Source organism: Alosa alosa, chromosome 12 (assembly GCF_017589495.1).
Source record: "Alosa alosa isolate M-15738 ecotype Scorff River chromosome 12, AALO_Geno_1.1, whole genome shotgun sequence".
NCBI classification, from domain to species: Eukaryota; Metazoa; Chordata; class Actinopteri; order Clupeiformes; family Clupeidae; genus Alosa; species Alosa alosa.
Window position 1 is genome coordinate 31,388,781 of NC_063200.1, and position 22,992 is coordinate 31,411,772.

At 44.1% G+C, this 22,992-nt stretch overlaps 1 protein-coding gene across 2 annotated transcripts in view; it reads right to left on the reverse strand.

Annotated features, from left to right (window-relative positions):
* cacna1bb (calcium channel, voltage-dependent, N type, alpha 1B subunit, b) overlaps positions 1-21,002 on the reverse strand; it is a 153,404-nt gene extending 132,402 nt beyond the window's left edge. The window contains exons 1-5 of one of the 2 annotated variants that reach the window (XM_048259412.1): positions 20,642-21,002; positions 18,596-18,878; positions 15,064-15,324; positions 13,615-13,720; positions 10,591-10,730 (exon numbers count right to left, since the gene is read on the reverse strand). In XM_048259412.1, the coding sequence (XP_048115369.1) occupies positions 10,591-10,730; positions 13,615-13,720; positions 15,064-15,324; positions 18,596-18,878; positions 20,642-20,705 (854 nt within the window). In that variant the 5' untranslated portion in view covers positions 20,706-21,002. Of the gene's footprint in view, positions 1-10,590; positions 10,731-13,614; positions 13,721-15,063; positions 15,364-18,595; positions 18,879-20,641 lie in introns of those variants that run through there. The other variant, XM_048259413.1, reaches the window with a different exon arrangement.
* Positions 21,003-22,992: the final 1,990 nt, after the last annotated feature.

Here is a 22,992-nt window from a genome sequence, read left to right on the forward strand (position 1 = left end):
ATTTTCCGTCATGATTTCAACAATGTTTCAATATTAATCGTGGGAATCCTAGGCAAACTGATAACATTGGAGTTTGACGTTGATTTAGAAGTTAATGTCAGTAGAACATTAATTCAACAAGCTGTTTTGTGTAGATTCATTCAGTCTTGTATACCAGAAACTGCCCTCCAATTACAATTCCCACAATATAGATTTTCCGTGCTTCCTGCCCTCCTCTTAAATTGCATGCATCATAATTAAGCTATTACAGCAAGCAGTAAGCAGTAACAGAGATATCAAGAAAAGTCAGATTTAAGCTATTTAATAAACAATATGTCTTCAAAAATCATGTTTACTTCAGAGGTTTAATTTGACCACAAATATGAAATGGAATCAAGCAGTGGACCATAGTGTTTCTTGAAAGCTTTTTTGAAAATGCACTGAACTATTCTAGAGGAGCTAGTCATTGTGAATCCTAGAATGTTTAATTTCTCATTTTATAAATGGCCACTTTCTGTTTTCTTCCCTTACTTACTTCAAGTAGGAAGTAGGAGTCTTTGTAATATGAAGACATTTCAGGTCTAAGTGTCATTGTGCAGCAGTCAATGTCATTTACATAGACATGCAAGTTAATGGTTAGTTATTTCTAAAGCCATGCTATGTCTGGCTGTGTTAAACAGGGTATTTCTGAAGTATTCTATGACTAGCTGCTACACTGAATTGAAGCTTTCAGTGCCTTCAGATATGGTCGGTGGCGCACTCTCTGACAATGCAACAGTTGTGATAGAGTGTGACCAAGTTGATTAAACTCCTCCGCTGGTCCCAAGGTGTTCGCTTTGAAATAAAAATGATGACGGAGCTGATTTGGAATATGAACTGTCTCATTACAGCACGGGGAAGTATGTCTGATCCGGCTTTCATTCCCCCCAGCCCCACTTCCCCGATCCACTGCGCCTGAAATGCTGAAAGTGTAAAACTTCTTTTCAATTTAGCCCCTCATTTACATGAGAATCAGAGGCCCTTACAAACCACCTGTGGTCAAAGGAAGCAGCGGGGTCTGAGATATGCTGAGCGGAGAAGAACATGAAGCAAAGACAGAGAGAGAGAGGAGAGAGAGAGAGAGAGAGAAAGAGAGAGACAGGGAGAACGTGAGAGAGAGCATATTGAAAGGTTGGCAGAGAAACAACAAAACAGGTGAGCAAAACGGAAAGCTGTGAAACACTTTAAAAATGATGCAACAACACATTTTGAGACGGAGATTTTAACGGAGAAAGAAACTGCTGTCCATTAGTGTTATAACCACTGACGTTCAACCATTAAAAGCGGTAGATGAATAAAGACCTATCATTTTAACTTCACGAAAAAAAAAATCATAAATGTATAAGAACATCTTTTCATCAAACCACATCCTCCATGTTCCACATTACAATTCCCTCTACCACCCCTCTTAGCCCTCAAGCCATCAATGGCTTATTTCCCTCACTGACTGTAGCACAACCTCCAGAATGGCCGCCCTTGTCCATGACAGAGAGATGACCCCAATGGCCATGTCCACGTTTCCCCTTGAAGCATGGGCCACGCTCGAGGTCTATTAAGCCAATAACTTACATCCCTATTAGCGGTGACTGTCCCCTGATCTGCAGCACAGAGGTTCTTCCTGCTCTACGGGCCTGTTTATAGCACTCTACATCAGCAGAGCTTTTATGAAGGCGCTTCAGTCATGGACTCATGAGGCCCCCGACGGAAAAAAGGAGCCTTCTCTCACTCAAGTGAATATGTGGAATCACCAAGCAGAGGAACAAGAGGAGAAGGAGGAGGAGGAGAGAAAATAAAACAGACGACACAGTTCAGAGAGAGGAGGAAAGAGAGAGAAAGAGAGAGAGAGAGGACACTGGAAAGAGGAGGGAGATGGACAGAGAGTAAGTAAAGATCACAGGGCCATTCTGGATCTCTTAACCAGAGGGTTACTGATTAACTCCATACAGACATCAGGGAGAGACACCATGTATGTGAAAAAGAGATTTTCATACACACATACACACACACACATGCTACGCACACACACACACACACACACACACACACACACACACACACACACACACACACACACGCACACACACACACACACACACACACACACGACACACAACACACACACACACACACAACACACACACACACACACACACACACACACCAACACACAACACACACACACATACACACACACACACACACACACACAACACAACACACACACACACACACACAACACACACATAACACACACAGAGTTAATGATGCCAGCAGCAGGTGGGGTGTGACAGACAGAGACACAGAGCTGAAGCTGAGCTGAGGCTGTGAGTCACTTCTCAGTCTCCTGACAGCCAGAGAGGCAGGAACACTCCCCGCCCCTGTCTCGCCATATGGCCACCTTCACAAGGAAACGTATCGCCTGAGTGACTGAAGCCACTCTAATGAATGTAAGCACAGCCACTGTCACAGTTGCTCACACATTTTTTTCTCTTTCTCTATCTCTCTTTCACACACACACACACACACACACACACACACACACACACACACACACACACACACACACACACACACACACACAGAGACAAACGTATCCTTAAGTACACACAAACATCATTGACTAAAGCACTTACACAAGACTGCATGCCAAAACAAACACACCTATCTGCAATCAAAACCACCTTTTCATCCACCCCCTTGGATGACACCGCACAGTTCACAGGCAGACATAAAAGAAAGAGACAGAGTGTGAAAGAGAGAGAGAGAGAGAAGAACAGAAAGCATTATAGAGTGAGAGCGAGAAAGATTGAGAGAGAGAGAGAAAAGGAAGAATAGAGAAAGAGACACAGATGCAGAGCAAAAGAGCCAAAGGAACAGAGTCAGTGTTGGACGTCAGCCGGACGATGACGGCCATTTAAAAGGGTACTCCAACATGAATGGCCACATCCAGGCCGGGACCGAGGGGAAGGTGAGGCGCAGGCCCACTTTGAAGCCGGCCATTGTCCGCCGTGTCCCGCCGCCGATGAAAGGACAGGGGATTTAATGTGGCTCTTTGAAGTCAGCTCTCGGGGGCCGACCTGGATAAAGCATGTGTTACAGGGTGGGCGGAGAGGTGGTGGTGGTCAGGCAGGGCAGGGTGCGAGGACAAGGGGAGGGTAGTGCTGGCCAGCAACAGCCCAAACCTGATGCTGAGGCAACAAGTGGGCACGCAAAGCAACACAGACAACCCATGTTTTTTATATATATTTTTTTTTTGGGGCCTTTTTATGAATTTAATGAGACAGGACAGTGGAGAATGACAGGAAGCGAGCGGGAGAAAGAGTTGGGGGGGGGGGGGGCGGAAAGGACCGCGGGGCGGGAATCGAACCCGGGTCGCCGGCGTACGATGCAGGTGCCCCAGCCAGTCGCGCCACGGCTGGGGCCACAGACAACCCATATTAACAAAAGCATACCCTGACATGAATGGACGCGCACACACACACACACACACACACACACACACACACACACACACACACACACACACACACACACACACACACACACACACACACACACACTCACACACAAAGAAAGTCTTCTAGGTACACACTGCAAGAAGGCTCAGTGTCTTCACCTTGACCTAGGCGGCGCCAGAGTTTCTGTGCCCTTTCAGTATCACACACTGAATGTTCAAGCTAAATCAATTCCCAAGGCCCTGTGGCCATAGCAGTGCATGAAAAACGAGAGTTCCCAGAGATACCTAATATGGAGTGCTATTGGAGGACAGTGACACGGTACAGTGTGGAGAAGCTTGTGTTACCCCCACCCCCCCACCCCGTCACGGTTTCAGGTCGTGTTTTAAATACCGCGATGGATCATCCGATACCGCTAACCTCTCGGGACGAGGCGGCGCCGGATGTGAGGTGACGTGGGGTCAATGGAGTGGGTCGAAGCACTGTGCCCCTTACCTGCAGGCTCAACCAACATTTTGAAACTCTCACCATGGCATAGATGGGCCTATAACCTTGGCAGCAGCAAAGGTCTTGGGTGATTAATAGCCTTCCTGTTAGCTCACCGTCCTGTTCATTTATCTCAAATTCTGGACAGTGAGCGTACAAAAGGACATTGCTGACATAATATGAGGTATATGGTACATGATGTAGTGGTGCAATAGACATGTGTTCTTATTCTCACACAAATATAAACATTAATTCATTTGCACAACATGTCAACACAGATACACACAGTCTAAAAGTAAGGAGGATTTGTGAGCACACACACACACACATTTTCTGCACTGTTGTTTCATAATCTTCCCAGAGCTTTGATCAACATTAACTTGAAGAAAGGGGTCTGTTCCCCAGGCACAAATACAAAATCAAAATGTTTGTCTGGCTGGTGCAAACGCTGAGCAATGAGCAACATAAAAGGCCATTTGAGCCAGAGAGAAAAAGAGAGAGGGGGGGACGGAGGGAGGAAGTGGTGTAATGAAAGAAAGTCAGTAGACAGCAGACAGACCGAAAGAGACCAGACCATAGCCAGACAACATATGTCCACGTAATGGCCCTCACAGTCACTCTGCAGATGGTCAAAGTGATGCAACACACAAAAACTCAGACAAAGATGCTCCAACAAGTGCTTCAAATGTGGAGTTATGAAATAAAAACACATCTCTTTGTGGAGCAAAACCAAACCAAACATGAGCCCCACAAAATGCCATTTCCTTTTCTCATTTCACCGTGATTTTCCTGACCGGGGATCAGTTTGATTTGAAAGTGGACAGAGTGAGACTAAGGGCCAGATGACACCTCCCAGCTCCAGCGCTGTCACACTCCGGGAGTCGCTGCCCTCGCGAGGTGTTCCACTTCCCCTTAAGTGGAAGTGACATGCAACAAAGTGCTCTCTCCACTCCTGCCTCTGGCACACACCAATGCTTAAGACGGCTGTCCTTTCAATGCTCTCTCTTTCTCTCTCACTCTCTCTCTATCTCTCTTTCACTCCCTCCCTCCCTCCCTCTCTCTCTCCTGTGATCAGTGCTCCATTGATCATGCCTTGCAGCTGCAACGGGGCTGGGATCACTGTCTTATTAGTAACTCCTAATGTCTGATGGGCAGGGCCGAAAGGTCCAGTCCTGCCCAGAGCCACACAATTACCAGGCTTTTCATTAAAGAGCAGCAGATCTGGTTAAGGCCAGGGTCACATGGGAGCCCGTCTGCTCTCTCCAGGGAGATGGAGGAGAGAGTACGGGGAAACGACGATGGAGGAGAACAATTACGCCAGAAACAAATCCCTTCTTAACACCACTTCTCACCTTCGAGCTCTGCTCCGGGTTTCATCAGTATCTGCCAGCTTCAAGACTGGGACATGAAATGATTTAATGGCATGCGTCAATATGTATTATTCTGTGAATCATAAATAAAAATCATCTTACTAATTATCATCTAAACAATTTACATTAATATTAAGAGAGTAGCGTGGCCATTGAACCTCAACAATATATTTACTTTGACAGGATTCTGTATTTCCATATAGACTGGATCATGAAGCACCGGACGCTGACTGCTAGGCCAGGAGATTAGCCTTCTCCATCACTCCACCTTCAAGCAGGGACACTTTAAGGATATTTATGTCCGTTTCCTACACTAATTTGTGGACAAATCAATATCCAATGACTTGTCGGTAATAACGCCAGGTGAGATACTGTGCTGTCCTGGCACTGAAACATGTTATGTTTAAGACATCGATCCATCCATTTGTGTGTGTGTGTGTGTGTGTGTGTGTGTGTGTGTATGTGTGTGTGTGTGTGTGACCGAGACATGTACAAATCCTCACACAAAGTAAATAAGAAACAAAGAAAAAAGAGGGGCATAAATAAATAACATTATGCACTTTCAAGAACAATGAGTTGATAATCTTTATCACCTGATCTACTCTCATATCATAACTACAACTGAGAACTAACCAAAAACTACTCTCATATTCTCACTTGCATACACATACAGAACATAAAACAACCACCAACACACAGCGAGAATGGCCTGAAAGTCTTTCTCTTTGACATGAACACATGAACACACACACACACACACACACACACACACATAGATGAGACACAAGAGACTGCTCTACTCTGCCAAACTCTTTCTTATCCCTCCCATAACACTACAAAAGATACCTTCATTAGATTTTATCGCCTAACTAATCAAAGTGCTACTTCCACTACACAGTTGTGTACACTCTCTCTCTCTCTCTCTCTCTCTCTCTCTCTCTCTCTCTCTCTCTCTCTCTCTCCCTCTTCCTTTCCATTCTCTCTCTTTCTTTCTCTATCTCTACACACTCCTCACTGTACCCTTAACCTTAAACAGGCTTAGTCTCAGAGGCTCATGTGAAATTCTGGATTCCATTAAAACTCATCCTACGCTAGCATCACCATCAAGGATCAGACACACACACACACACACACACACACACACACACACACACACACGGGAAGGAGAGAGGGCATGAGGAGGATAGAGGCGAGAGACCGTGCCTCCACACGGAGATAAATCACCAGTTAGGTGTCGCTGTGGGACCCGGGGACGAATCCCTTAAGAGGTTTCACCTTGAACCGCGCAGTGCACTGGCGCTAAAATAAAAGATGTGTTCTGGAGGCTGAGGCAACCGAGACACGACATTGGCCCAATCGCCGCTCAGAAGGACAGAAATGAGAAGAGACACACACCGGGACATAAAAACAACAACACTGCAATCACCGTGTCTGAGAAGAGAGAGGCTCGTCTTGTGTCAGAAGACGCAGCCAGAAACAACACGGAGTGGGAACACCTGAACAACCGGGACACGCGGTTCTACCCGGGAGTGGCGTCTGTCGAAGCAGATGTTTGGCTGGTCTAGCAGCACACTCACGCAGTGCCTACCTGCTCCCCACTGCCAGGATAGTGGAGTCGGTCCAGTGTAACACATCTGACCTCTCTGCTTTCCTAACATTGACTGTAACATTGCGGGGCAGCCGTGGCCTACTGGTTAGCGCTTCGGACTTGTAACCGGAGGGTTGCCGGTTCGAATCCCGACCAGTAGGAATGGCTGAAGTGCCCCTCCCTGCTCCCCGAGCGCTGCTGTTGTAGCAGGCAGCTCACTGCGCCGGGATTAGTGTGTGCCAGGGCTCTACAGTGCGCCCATTTCACTCGCACATGCGAGTAAAAATGATGCCGTGCGAGTGCAAAAAAATATTTAGGCGCACTGGTGCGAATGACTTCTAACCATGTCAATATTTGTCTACAAAATACACCGCAACATCGGTGAAACATTACTGGTGCAAACCATAGAATCACGCCGCGAATGCAGCATAAAAAAACTACACCTCCCATCAACGCTAGCAGTTTCAAGTTGACTTGCTAGTAGTCGCTTTTATCAAATCCAAGAGCCGCAGAAAAAGGGGAAAGTTAGACTAGCCAGCCAAGATGCAAAGATTGAAGAAATTAGTTCTTCTATCCACCGAATTCATTGGGTATAGGAGGAACAGGATGAGATTCTGAAAATGCAGTGAGAGAAGGAAAGGTAACCTAACATGCCTTTTAGCCCAGTTGACGTATTGGCTGCAATATGCAAAATATAGCTGTAGCGAACCGACACAAAAAAGTAGCCTCCCGTAATACTCCCATTTTATTCAAAGGTAGAACGCTACTGACAACTCCAGGCTTCCACGCATGCTTGTTTGTTTACACCGAATACAAGCTGAAGTGCAAAATGAAAGTAGGCCTAACGTTTGCCTACTGCCCCCATCAATGCAGATATTTCAAATAAAAACTAAAAGTATAAAACATATATCCTTGATTAGCCTATGTTGGGTTTTGTGGAAGAGAAAATGGACTGTTTTAGTAGTAGTATTAGGCAGTATGCAGTCAGATAGGTCACCATGGGCATATTTTGATTAGCTATAGATGGATTCACAAATAAATAAATTAGCCTACATTTGGCAGGATACTTGATATACAGGCTAAATGCAAATATGGCAATGTATTATACTATTTTACATTAACAAAATGTAGGAAAATATAACAGACTGAAAATAAAGTAGCCTAGGCACTGATCTTTAAAATCCTTCCTGTAGCCTAAATGTTGTCTGTCATTCTTAATATTCGCAATTGGTGCACTGGCATGTTTAACTGTTAGCTGCAGTATAATGTTAGATTATGTGTAAGTTAAGTACAGAACTGACTGTGCGCCCAAATTTTTGTCTGTGCTCCTACATTTTTTAACTTGGGCGCACAAGTGCTCCTGAAAAAAAATGTTAGTGTAAAGCCCTGTGTGCTTCACCTCACTGTGTGTTCACTGTGTGCTGAGTGTGTTTCACTAATTCACGGATTGGGATAAATGCAGAGAGCAAATCACGGGATCAAAAGAGTATATATACTTATACTTAAACTCTTTCTCTTTGTGCTTCTTAAAACTCATTAGCTATCTGTGCTCATTAGCTCAAGGTTAGCAAAAGGCTAAGATAACGGGCTGCCTCGTTTGGATGTCGTAGCCAAACACATTTGTTTTCATCTCTAGTATTCTCTTTTACAAATGCATAATCAAAGGCGTTGTCATTGGCATGAAAACAGAGGTCAGGCAGTTCAGCCATTTCAGATGGTGCTTTAGTATACACATGCACTGTTAGATGCGTGCTGATGAGTCAGCTAGTGGGTGCAATCGGTTAGCTGTGCCGGCAGAAAGCCAAGCTCCCCCCTTGCCAAGACTGTGGGCTGGATCCCCTTCAAAGAGGATGTCCGTCACGAGTGAGACTACTCTGTTTTGGCAGCGGCTCTCTTAGTTACAGCCGAGCCCCTGATGGGTGCTCAACTCAAGACTCACTCAGGTGACGATTCAGGTGTTTGTTTGGTGTGCATTTGATGAGTGTGCGGCGAATGTGTGTGTATTCCTGGATTTGCAACCACACAGAGAAAAACACCGCACAGGCCCATCGTGTGTCTCCTGCTTGCACCACACGCGGTGTTCCAGGGGAGATGACATCAGGAGAGGGGTGGCTGACGAGGGCCACAGGGGTGAGAGTGGAGAGGGTAGGTGACGCGGAGGTAGAGAGGACACACAGACGTCAGGACCGCGGCTACCTGACTCCAAAGGGTTGGCTGAGGATAACGCAGGAGCCGTTGTCCGGGCAACACAAGCCGGCAGTCTCCCAGGTGACCAAACTCCACCCCTTCCCATCAAACCCCTCATGGATTCACACACACACACAGGCACACACACACACTGAGTAGTGGCAGTTCGATGCCATGGGGTCACATGGCCGACCAGCACAATGGTTTCGTTATCTAACCGGTGAAATGATTACCTCGATCCTGCTAACCGTTTCGCGCGAGGTTTGTCTTCCTTTTGGCTGCTCTTTAGCTCTGCACTGCTGAGCCTTTATTTGCACAGCTGGGAACCATGAATCAGCCCAGCCCAATCTTTCTCTCTCTCTCTCCCTCTCTGGCTCTTTCACTCTCTCTCACACACTCTTTCTCTCTCCGTTTCTCAGTCTCTGCTTTTCTGTCATTCCTTGGCCCTCTTTCACTCCTTCATTTGAGCCCGCTCTCTTTCCATTTTCATTACCTTTGGCCGGCCATTGGTCCTCGCGTTGATTTATTTGTTTGTTGACTCTCTGGAATGGCCCATCATTTACTCAATAAATCCAATCCAGCCCCCCTTACGATGCAGAGGCCTGAGCAACAAGCAGCCACTCATAAATTGCGGAGCTCAACGTGGCACAGATGCTGAGGATGGGGATGCTGGATGGTGGGACCCAGTGGTCCTCACAAATACACACACAGACACACACACACACACACACACACACACACACACACACACACACACACACACACACACACACACACACACACACACACACACACACACACCTTTTGAGTACAACGCCTCCAGTTTGTTGTCGGGAAATACAAGAGGCAAAGGAAAACCGCGGCGTCTGAACACAAGCCTGCATGCCTCCAGTAGATGAGTAAAAATAAAAGTGGAAATGTTGCATTTTCGAGCGTTTCCAGGACAAACATGACTTGTTTGTGTGTCTTGGGGACAGTCATGATGTGACTGTGCTGACCATTATGACCATCAGCACTCATTTTTAAACATATTGCTCATTACAAGCAGCAGGCCTATGGCCCTGTCTGGTGTCAAAAAACAGCTGAAGGTAGCGAGCATGTTCTGACAAAACTCAGCTACTCCACTCCACTGTCTAATGGCCTCGGCTGTCTCCAGTTGGGTAATAAGCAGAACAGCTAAAGGCAACGTTTGCTTGGGAAAACAGGGAGAACACACACACACAAACACACACACACACACACACACACACACACACACACACACACACACATACACACACTCATGCATACACAAGGATTTCAGCTCAGTAGTAACAACAATGACAGTCCTGTACTTTCCCCATGATGTCATCCATACACACACACACGCACACACACACACACACACACACACGCACGAACGCACGCACACATACAGAGACACTGCGTTCTCCATCTGTGGCATTTTTTCACCTCTGCACTAGAGGGGGTTGGGGGGGGGACTCACCCAGTGAGGACAACCACAAAGTCCATTACATTCCAGCCGTTGCGGAGGTAGGAGTCTTTGTGAAAGACGAAGCCCAGGGCGATGATCTTAATGCCGGCCTCGAAACAGAATATTCCAATGAAGTAGGGCTCTGTGTCGTCCTGTGGAGAGAGAGAAAGGGAGAGGGCGAGAGAGAAAAGGGAGATATGGGTGACTTTTTTTTTGTCTGAAAGGAAAAGAGAAGCTAATGAAGCGTGGAGGGGCCAGGGAGAGCAAAAAGAGATGGTCCCTTTCACTCTCCTCCGTGACACGTGCAGAATGGGTCGAGGAATATAGAGACCTCGCCTCAGATGAAAGGAAGAAGAGAAAGAGAGGGAGAGAGAGACACTGAGCAGAGGACAAAAACAGGGGGATCTCAGTAAAGGAGAGACGGAGGGGACGACACACATACACATGAGTGGCTAGTGGGGTGGGTTGAACTGACCCTCTCATTGCCTTAAGTGTTTTTTTTTTTTCATTTGGTACCAGCATGCTGTAAACTTCTACAAGAGATAAATTGGATTGGCTCATGTCGCTAATTGAAAAGCCGATATTGCTGACAGACGAGCATCTTGAAGTGATTCCTCAGGTAGCACCTTGTAACGTGCCTGCTGTTTAACTAGTTGGAAGGCTTGTTAGAGGCTGCCCACAGATTGTTGCTGTGTGTGTGTGTGTCTGTGTGTGTGTATGTGTGTGTGTGTGTGTGTGTGTGTGTGTGTGTGTGTCTGTGTGTCATGTGTGTGATGTGTGTTTCTATGTGTTTGAATGTGTGCTATCATCTTCCTATATGACTGTATTCAGCGTGTGTGTGTGTGTGTGTGTGTGTGTGTGTGTGTGTGTGTGTGTGTGTGTGAGTGTGTACAAAACGTTTGTTCGCTGGCCAGCCTGAATGTCAGCAAAGCCCCCCGGCCCAAGGTACGCAGTCACAGCAACACACTGAACACGCACCGCTCCTGCTGGGATGCCAATTACCATCTGAAAGTACGAACACACTCACTCCCCGCAACATATACGGTCCAGCAAGGGGATATACAGCTTGGTTACAGGTCTGAACCACCAACCCCACACATCCAAACACTATTTGAAATCCCAGACAATTTTGTCTTCACATCCCAAGCAAAGCTTGAAACTTGAGACAAGCAATTATAATTTTCATATCTGTGCAAGTAACAGTCAGTACCCTCAGCAGCAGAAGAGCCTAAACACACTGCTGCCTTGAGTGCACATTAACTGTTCAGAGCATCTTGCATGAACAAACTCTGAATAATGGCTGAAACGTGTTCACTCAATACCAAACATAGAAGGCAAACAGGCCGCCTCGTGTAATCTCAGACTTATCAGCGGGGGGAATTAATGAATTAATGATTCTGGGAGGTGCGTCGCGTGGAAACATCTATCACCTGAAGACGGCCGGTGCTATGAATTATGGGGATTTTTTGTTCCAGGAAGGGCCTAATAAGTAAAAGAAATGGAAAAAGCAGTCTTGTAGAACAAACAAGTCCTTAGTGTGCTCAGTCACCCATAAACACACACACACACACACACACACACACACAAGCACCTGGATTCCATTTCCATACCATTGAGGCCATTGATGAAAAGCTGTGTTCTGGATGTACAATCAATCAGCAGAAACAGGAGACTGCTTGCTCTCTCCCCCCACCTCTTATCAACATCTTTATGTGTCAAAAGCCTTGTGGTTTCCTTGCGCCATTTGCAGAGGTTTCACCATAATTGTGCCACTAATTGCAGCCATGAGCAGGTGGCCTAGTTAGGGGGGAAAACGCCCCCTCTGACTGACCTCACAAAGGGTGAGAAAAGAGGTGACTCAGTAGAGCCCAATGCCACGCACATCAGCACTGAAGTGTTTAAATTGACAAGAATTCGGTAAACGATGGATTTTATTTAGTGCCGCTGACAAAAATAGAACTGAATCGTAATCGATGGTGGCGGTGGCAAAGGTCGGCGCTAGTTTGTAGGATTGTATTGAAAACAATGGAATCTAATGTAATCGAACGTTGTAAGTGGAGTGCGCCATCGACGTCTATGTGCGGAGGCCGAGTTTGCCTCAAAGCATAGCAGGTCAAACTACAACCACGGCTACGTCACTGTGTCCCATCAAGACAAGCGCTGCTCAAGACAGTTATACAACGGAAGCAGAGGTCTACATGCATGCTTACAAAGCTCCACACAGCATTCCATGGCCAGCCACTTCAGCCAGCCACTTAGCCAGCCACAATGTCTTTTGCTGGTCACTGGAGAGGGTTGCTTGGATGACTTCCGCTCTACTCTGTTTGACATTACGTCGTTATTGTTGTGTTGAGCTCAGAGGCTCTACGGGCAAAGGGTTCAATTGGCAGTCTGGGCGGTGCGAGTAAGCCAGGGATGGATCAAAGCCAGCCCAGCGTGACGACGCGGAGGCTAGCTGAGAGCCAGCAGGGACACATGTGTCAATGCTTCGTGGAAATGCTGTGCTAATGAGCCTACCAGCCAGGCTGCACCACCCCCGTGGACCCGGGAGAGGAGGAGGGGACTGTGGCCCAGGCGTCAACCAGAGCCTGGGCACTCACGGTGGGACCAGGGGTTCCCTTTTAATGGGCTCTCTGGTCACCAGGCGACACTGGTGCAGCAGCGAAAAATGATCAATGCGTGTTGCTCAAGATGATGTGTGTGGGAGTAAAGAGAGAGACAGAGATAGAGAGTGAACGAGTGAGTAAAAGAGAGTAGGAGAGAACCTCCCTTCCCCTTCCCCCTTTCACCCTATGATCCACCTTACTATTCTTAAACACCTAAATGACCTTCAAATTCAGAAAACAAGCTGTAAGACAGATCCAGTACAACATGAATTAAATATTCCATCTAGGTTAAAGGGCAGGCCTACACATCAGAAAAAGAGGGAGAAGACCAGAGCAACAGATTTAGAGGAGAAGAGCAGGTGCCAGGAGAGAGAGAGGGAGAGAGAGAGAGAGGCAGGCCAGAGAGTGGGAAGCCTCCTGCAGTGCTTACCAGGCGCTCGGACATGGGGGTCTTGTCTCCCGATGGGAGGTGCTGCTCCAGGGCCAACACGATGCAGTTGGCGATGATAGTGGCAAGGATCATGTACTCAAATGGAGTGTGAAGGTCAAGGAAGGACAAAAAAGACACAATCTGGACACATAATATTGCATTGCACTCAGAGGAGAACAGGACATAAGAACTAACTCAATGTAGTATCCTAACTAATGTATTGCTAATTACTAATGTATTGCACAGCAGATCTTCTGATAAAGGCAAACAACAATCAAATATATGACTCTACAAATGGGCACTGCAATGATTGTAAAAGCTATGACAATGCCATTAGGACATAATCAACCTATTAGCGAATCTTCTATCTTCTAAAACAAGTTCCAGGAAAGGTCGCAGTACTTAGTACAACCAAATGTCTTTACTTTTAACTTATTATGTGGTGAGTATGCTGATTTCCAGGGATTCAGGCACGATCCATTTTCCAATCCATTTTACATGACCATTCCCCTGAGGTTACGTCTTTATGGAATTGCCGCGTTAAGCTCCATTAACTTCATAAGTCACATACACAGTACACAGTGTGCTCCATTTTTTCAAATACCATCAAAAGCTGTCCGCTTGGCCACAGGAAATAAATCTGTATGCAGCTTTGATGTATACATTGTCTTAGGTTCCACTACCACAATGAACTGCTAAACGACGCTCCGACTTGACGTTAGGAATTCCAGTACCCTGGAGAGCGCCTCGAGACTTACTGCCTTCCTTAAATTTATCGCGCTATCTAAAATATGACTGCCAAGTTCATTCCAACGCAACACTTCACGAGATAAAACTTAGGGGTTAAAGCTCACGGTCCTTGAGACTGGTTTGCTGTAAGTGGCATTTCAGAAACTGCCAGTGCCGTGGGATTAGACAACTAGCATGAACTCTACAAGTAGCTTGTTGTAAATTTAAATGTGAGGGAACTCGTGGAGGTTGACACCTTTAACATAATTTGTTAAAATGTTAATTTACATCAAGACTAAACTAGCGTTATATGACATCCTGTGAATTTAGGATGTGAAATCTCATTATCAGAAACGATTGCCCGTGACAATGAAGACATCTATAGGCCTGTTTTCTTCGAAAGCACGACAGAATTAACTGCAATAAAGCTTGAGACAACTGCTGTGGTACCACCCAAACCCAATGCATGCTGCAAGAGTCTTCGCCTATTAGATACCTATGCATTGACACAAACTGGTATTTTGAATGTTAGGTATCTTTCTATGTTGGGTACACTGTTATGAAGGTAACATTACAATGATGCAAAATGTCGGTTTTACAGAGACTGGAACCATGGGTCAAATTTGACAGATCTTTTCTCACACAGATGTAAGCTTGCATCACTCAAATCACTTGCAACCTGTTATCATTTTGACGGTATTTTTTAAATGGAAAGGATATGGCCATTCGGTAATTCTCTTAGCATACTTCCTTATGACATTGTCCTCGCTAAAAATAAACAAGGAGCGATTGACAGTGAAGCAATTCTGTTTTGTCTGTTTGGGGTTGTACAAAGCCATTGTCCTGGCTCTTTGAGCCATCGACTGCTTGTACATCCTCTGGCCGCCTGGGGGACCTCCCGCTCGGGCGCCACCTCTTCCAGCGCCCGGCGGACCTCCGCCTCCATAGCGGGTGGGTAGATCATCTCCAAAGCGAGCCATTCTAGAAATGAACAGATCCAACAAGGAATATCCAAAATTACATTAATTACAATAGGCAAGAGAAGCATCACAAAGCACACACTTGCAAAGACCAAGAGTCTCCATCAGTGTATGCTGTTCCGTGTGATGTGACAACAGGAGAGAAATATTGGATTGTGTTCTCTTGATTGTATCTCTTCTTTCTACACCTCCTCAATCCATCATTCGGCGTAATACGAATAAATCGTAAAGTTCGCGTGCTTGCGTTCCAAGTAAACCACACTTCATTGACCCATAGGAAAAGCAAATTAATTCATTCTATATATCCAGAGGAGGACATTCCAGGTCGAAAAATGACCAAACCGAAAGGTAAACGTGTTCATGGTAGAATGTCATTCAGGGAGAATGTAAATTTTGCCATATTAAAAAAAAGGTACAAACTACTCCAATATCGTCGTAAATCTCCGTTATTTTGGTGACTCCAACTAAACAAGGCTGTATGGCAAAAAATCCCTTCTTCACGAGCAAAATGTGAATGAATTACAAAACACTCAGAAGCGTCTTCCTCCGTACTTCCACTTGGCCACTTGCGATGTACAAATGTAGTCTATTGAGTAGGCACTGGTCCTCATGAATAGACACATGTGACTGAAATTAGCCTATCGGCAAGGCCACCTGCACAACGATTCTCCACCAGAATCGGGAGGAGGGATTCTCCAGCACATCCGATCAATACAAGCTTATTTATAACTCTTAAGTTACTCCGCTTCCCTATTCTGGGTCTCCGCCGTTTTTCTTTTGCGTTTCTTTTTCCCCTCTACCGTTCCGTAATCTTGCAATAGCCTGTTGGGGGTCAGGACCATACCAGCTCTGTTTTCCGCCGTCTCTGACAAATTTGAATGCCACAGGTGCGTGCACTGAGCAGGCTACAAAGCAGGAAAAAGTACAGAAAAGCTATAGATTTTCAAATATTGTGGAGAAGTAACACACTGGTTGGCATCAGCCAGGAAGACGTGACACATGTAGGCTACAGTCAAAAGATGGGGTTTATCAGGCAGTAAACTCGCAGCATGAATTAATGCTGCACTCAAAGGCTAATAAAGAGAATTTTGTCAATCAAATGTCATGCAGGTTATTTTCTAATGTTTTCACGCACGATTTAGTCTAAATTAATGAAGAAATAAACAATTGCATACTCTGATTAATCCAACCGATAGGCCTACTGCATGTAATTGATATACGATGAAAACGACATCAGGTAAACTCTTAACATTAAAATGTAGGCGATTTGTTCTCAGAGCACATTTTCTCAGGCGTGCTTCCCGTCATAGCAGGAGCCACAGATACATCCTGTGGTCTCAGCGCAGTCGAGCACATGAAGAGTAAGGAAGGCACATCCTGGCACAGTGTGATGGGGTGTGGATATTAGACAGACATGCAGGATGTGACGGCCGAGATACACCTATAGATAAACCACAGGCTGAACTAAAGGACACGTTTCTCAAGTCTAGTAGCACCACTACACACCCAAGTATCCATATAATCCATAGGCTGTATTGGAAACTAGAGCTGGTCTGCACACAATAACACTTAAAAATGATGCAGAGGAGATATAAAAAGCATTAGTAGCCATCGCCACCATTGAAACTGAGTCGTGGATTATTGACAATTGATTTAATGGTGATAGTTTCCTGTGGTGGTGTCATAGGGCGCACTGCAAAGTGCAAAGTTTTATCTGACCGATTAAAGTAGCCTACTTTGTGGAAAAACAGACTACAGTACATGCACTACAGAAGTCTACAGTAAAGTTGACCCGATATCAACTCTTCCATGTATTGGAATCATTGGATCATTTTCACCACAACTGCATTCATTGCACGTCAATTTGATCCCAAGATGCGACCTTATTGAAACCCAGAAAGAGCATGCATTTCATCAGCTAATTGCTCAATGTAATCACACGTATGCCTAATAAAAACGCATTGTTAAACACATACTATTTAAAATATAGCCTCGGCCTACTCTGAAATATTGGAACAGCACTTATTCAGTTATCTTATTCATGCTAAGATGTGGGTCTTGTGTAATTGAATGCAATGTGGATTCCATGTTGCAATAGAATGATATCCTTTTGGTACATTATACGCATCTTTCCAACAGATGTCATTCGTCATCATTATTATAAACCCATTGGTTGTCTTTAAGGTTATTTATTAGGCTACGTTCTGATGACCACAAAGGCGCTTAGTAATTATCTTTTCACCAGGAGGTCTCTACGTGAGAGATCCTGAAACCCCTTAGCCTTAATTTAGATTTAAGGTTTCGTGCGCATTATGTCCGCTGTCACTCAGTTCTTCTCCTGAGGCAAAATTCGGTTGGAGCCGGTCGACTAGGAGGACAGAGACACATCTCATCAAAACTAAACTACTTCCAGTGATTATTCACGCAACCCTAGCTCCACAATCAGATACATAGCCTACCGGGGTGCAGATATGAACATGGCAATTTAACTTCATTTAAAAATGACACAATTCTCAAGCCTAAACATATCGTTTGTCATTGAAGTGAGTCAGTGCGCGAAAACATTCGAGATTATAAAAACAAACTCTACTCCATCTCGTGGTTGTTCAAGTGTAGTGCAGTGCTCCCTCATAGAGGAACCAGTCGACGTCCAACTTGATGGTCCACAAATAGTGGTAGCAAAGACTGAATGCATTAGAGCGCAGGAACCAAAGGGAGGTATGGTAGTAGTAGGGGTTATGTATGCTGGAATGTCTAATCATCACCGATAGCCTGCCATATAATATGAATAGCCTGATTTCAAAGTTGTCTAAATGGTGGAATCAAACCAGCTACCTGTATTCCTTATCATTTTAAAAGATTGTGGGATTTTTCATCAGCTCGGTTCCATTAATGTCCGCTCTTGTCCTGTACATTAAGGCATGCATGGCTACTGAAATGGCAATTTAATGTGAAATCAATAGTAGGCTGTGCGTCATTCAGAAACGTCTTCTAGTACATTAAGAATAACCGTATGACTACACAACACGTTGCAGCAGGTGGAGCAAAGTTAATATAACAGCTAACATAACATTACAGATGTTAGTTCACTACAGATCTGGGTAGCATCACTGGTATTCCTTGACAAGAAACTGCAAACAATTAATTTACGTTTCCTCAGAAAAGGACAGTAGGTTTTTAGAGCTTCGAGGTTAGTGTGTTGTAGAGGTTAGCGTTGTAGTAGAGAAAACTTGAGGTAAAAAAAAAAAAGGGGGGGGAGGGTTATGGCCTACCTCCCAGACCATGGCGTGTCGATGTCCTCAGAGAAAGCCTCGTGCGCATCGACGATATTTGGAACATTTTTGCTATGGAATGATCCTTCGAGTTCATAAATTGTGTCGTAGTATATTGGTTCTTCGGTGCCCACGTCAGACTCATCCAGGCTGTCGTCGTTCTCGCCGGGCCCAAACGTGGCGGTGTGTCTCTCTCTGTTGGATGTGTCGGTGCGAGACCACGAACTGTACTCTGCGCCCAAGGTCAACATCCGCCAAGCACCAAATGTGGCTGACCTCACAGCTTCAATAAAAAACCGAGACAGCATTAGTAGCCTACCCTATCTACAAGTTATACCTATACGTTACATGGTCAATTTATGTAAAAATACTTAACAGATGTTTACTTTAGCTCAATTACCAATGATATAGACATCATTTATGGTTCATATTTGCCATTTACCCTTGTGAGATCACATTTATGATCATATGATTATTTTCATTTTTGTGAGAAAACGAGGAAATTCAATTAGCCTATAAAAAAGGTTAAATAAAATAGAAAACAAGATTTTGGATCATTAGCCTATTGGTGCTTATTTCTAAGAATTTAATCAGAACAAGTGAAAGTGCTTGAAATGTAACAATTTTGTAACTATGTGTGTTAATAGCAGGTGCAGAAAGACAACATTCCCGCACACAGACACCTACACTCAGAGACACACACACACACACACACACACACACACACACACAGCAGGCCCAGTTAAGAGGACACAGTTACATAGCTACAATTATTACACTCGGGTCCAGTAAACCCAAACATCTTATATGTAATAGTTATGTGTAGGGGCGGTGTACCGTGTGCAGTCATTGAAAATAAGTTATGTTTTATGTTCTTCACAGAAAATGAGCCAAGGCCAATGAGTTTGAGTTAGAACAAATAACAAAATAGCATAATTTTTCTTTTAGCAAACATTGAAAATGGGCCCCACAGACCCAAACATCTTACAGGGGTTAAATGACAATTTGGCAATTAAGTAAACATCTTACAGGGGTTAAAGATAGATAGATAGATAGATAGATAGATAGATAGATAGATACTTTATTGATCCCCAGGGGAAATTCAAAGTCTCAGTAGCATACAGAAATCACACACACATTCACTAACAGCAGAAAAAAAGTAATTAAAAGTATATAATATAAAAAACACAACTAAGCAATAAGGACAGTAGAAGATAAAGAATATACTTAATATACTAAAATACAAATTATACTAAATAACACTTAATCTAAATCAATTCTAAAAACAGTATCCACATAGTGGGTGATTAATCAAGAGGTGCTTGCAATGACTGAGGCAGGGACTGAGCCTGTGATTCTCTGTGCATACTGTAGTAAGGTAAGGTAAGGTGCTCTGTGTGAGGTGTCATGGTGATGGTGCAAATGAGTAAGTCCAACAGTGCAACAGTGCAAGAATAAAGTCTAGAGACCAGCATAAAATAAATATGGACATATCAGCGAGTAGGCAAGGTAATATAAAAAAAACTATAGAAAAACTCTATATATACATATATATAACTATATTAAGAAAAGGTATAAGTGTGGCCACAATTCGGCTGTGGCATGGAGGGAGGGGTAATGCATATGTGCTAATATAGCATGCAAACAGTGAGGCAGTAAGACAGTGGTAAAATGAGAACTTCAAGAGCAATTTATTTTAGGAAAAGTGAAATGTGGGTTTAGTCCAGTCATTAGCCCATTGGTAGGCCTACTGAAATCTGGACCATGTGTACAGGTGTTTTGAGTATGTTACAGTTTTAGTCCTCAGAATCTTTGGCACCATGTCATACTTTTAAGATAATCAGATCACAGTTAATCAACTGAGATCAATGGCAAAATTGTGAAGCATCACTGCACAAACTGATTTGTCAAACATACTTTTAGAATAATGTGTAAAACGAAATTAAGACAAAAGACTTTGATTAGAAAAAAGAAAAGTGGAAAGAAGACCTCTATGTAAGTAAGACTCAAGCACCTGTTTGGTGTCCTGAGCCACATAATTCCTACCATAGACCACAGTGGATCTCCTCTCCGCCCATCTGGAGTAGGGAAGTGCCCTCCTCATTGCCATGGTAGATTCACTGTTTGTGCCCCAGCATTTAAAAACACACAAAGGACATCAGTTGGACAGTCTGTTGGTCTGTTGCTCCGTACGTCCCTTTCCCTCATCTGTCTGGTCTGTCTACGTCCAAACTAATGAACCAACCAAACAGGAGACTGGGCCCATGAACTTTTCCCCATGGAATGCGGAAAACAGTTTCCTGTCAGGGCTAGCTAAGAGCTTTAATCATCGTATCCAAAGTTCTCTGTTCTCCTCTGGAGCTTAAATAGCAGTTCTATGGAACTCCTTTCTTTCTGGGTAATCAGGAAGGGAACAATCATTATGCAGTTTATACAGAGGAAAGAAGGCCAAGCTGATATGCAATCAGAGATTTCCTGCTCTACCCTCCTAGTGCCATGTCTCTCCTCTTAGAAGAATCTCAGGGCTCATGACGCAGAGTCTGTTCCTAATTGAAATGACTGCCACTAGCAGTGGTCCTGACAAGATGAAGTGGCTCCATGTTTGTTGCCCTCAGCGTCATGCATTTTAATGAAAGCTTTTAGGTCTCAGCATGTTGCATTGTGTCATGCAACTGAGTCATGCCAGAGTGTGTCACTAGGGGTCCGTGCCTGCGTACGTATGCATGGGTGTGTAGTACTCACACACCTCTGCTGTGCATGAAAGACTTGTCCCCGGTAACTCCACACTTTCTTCTAATCAAAACAGAAATTTGTCCAAGTTCAGATTTTAAAATGCTTGGTGCTGATGGGGATGGATCACTCTGGATGATATTGAGGACTGGTAGTACAAACAGGAAATGTACTCAAACCCACACTACAATTACAAAGAGGACACTAATCCAACCAAACAAATCTAGCATGTAATCTTTGTAAGGAGCGCTTAGACAGTCATCTGTGCACAGTGTGACCACAGTTCATATACTGACAAGATTTATATGCAAAAATGTAAACAGGCAATGAATGCAGTGGTCAACAGCATCCTTTTATTAGTAGTAAATTTATTGAAAAAGAAAGATACAACCAATCATGGAGCATCGTAAGTTTCACCATCCAGAAATATGTAACATAAAGAAAAGGTATTTTTATTTCTATTTTTGAATTTTTGTACTTACATCTCTGAGAATTTGCACAAGGGACAATACTATACTAAGCACATTTAAAAAGACGGAATAATAGGTTGACCAGCCACATGAAGTCATGAAACGGAAATGATACTGGCTAACTACATCTATTACAGTTAGAAAACTGGAGGTAAATTTAAATGTAAAAAAAAAGAAAACAAAAAAACTTGACTTCATCTTATTTTACAACTCATATTCACTTCTTGTGAGCAATATAAAATGAACACAACAAAAAAAAAACTTTTTCAGCACCATTTTCTCTGTCCATGTGTGTCACCCAATCCTCCTGGTTTTCTTGTAGCGATACGAATGCTCTGCTTACTTTTGCAAGTGTTCAGTAAACATGCCATCTTTTCATTTGAACTGAACATTAAAAATGAAATAATATTAATAAAAATTCTCCCTCCCCTTTTCAATTTGTCATAATGGAATTATACAAAAGAGAGCAGGTGTGTCAACACTCCAATCATTTCCAAGACAGATACATGCGAGAGGACCAGCGAGAGGACCAGCAAGAAAAGTATGAAATAAGAAGCTTGTCCAGTACACTGCACCATTGGAGCTCATGTCAGCAAAGAGTAGCCCAGCACTGCCCTCTGTTTTTCATGAGGAAGAGACCCGGCTGGATTAAACGGACCATGACCTTTGGGACCAGACAATAATTATGAGGATCCCATTGACCAGAGACAGGCATCTTGCCGCAGTGCAATGCAACAATATGATAGAGAAGACATTTAATGAAAAAAAAATAAAAATAAATTCCAATGGGCCCTCAAACACTCCTTTCCACCAGAAGCCCTTCGGCATTAATTTCTCCTCAAGTTCTTCTGAAGTAATTTCAACACAGCGACATCTTTCTCAGTACAAATAGTGCGGACGTGAACGACTGCTCCTCCCAGTTGACAGGTCAGTCAGCTGAATTGTGTGTGGACGTCCAGTGATTGACAGATGCTCTCAGATGACTGAGTGGTAGCAGATAATGTGCTGTGGATGCACTGTGGGCACAAGTCATGCAGTCACTCTCGCAAATGTACTGTTTGTAGTTGTAGTATTCACAAAAGATCCAGCAGCATTTGACTCGATTACCCAGAAGGCTTCAGTCCAAAGGGGTGGAAGAGAAACTATGTTGAAGGATAATAATAACTATAAAAAAAAAAAAAAAAAAACTTACAGATT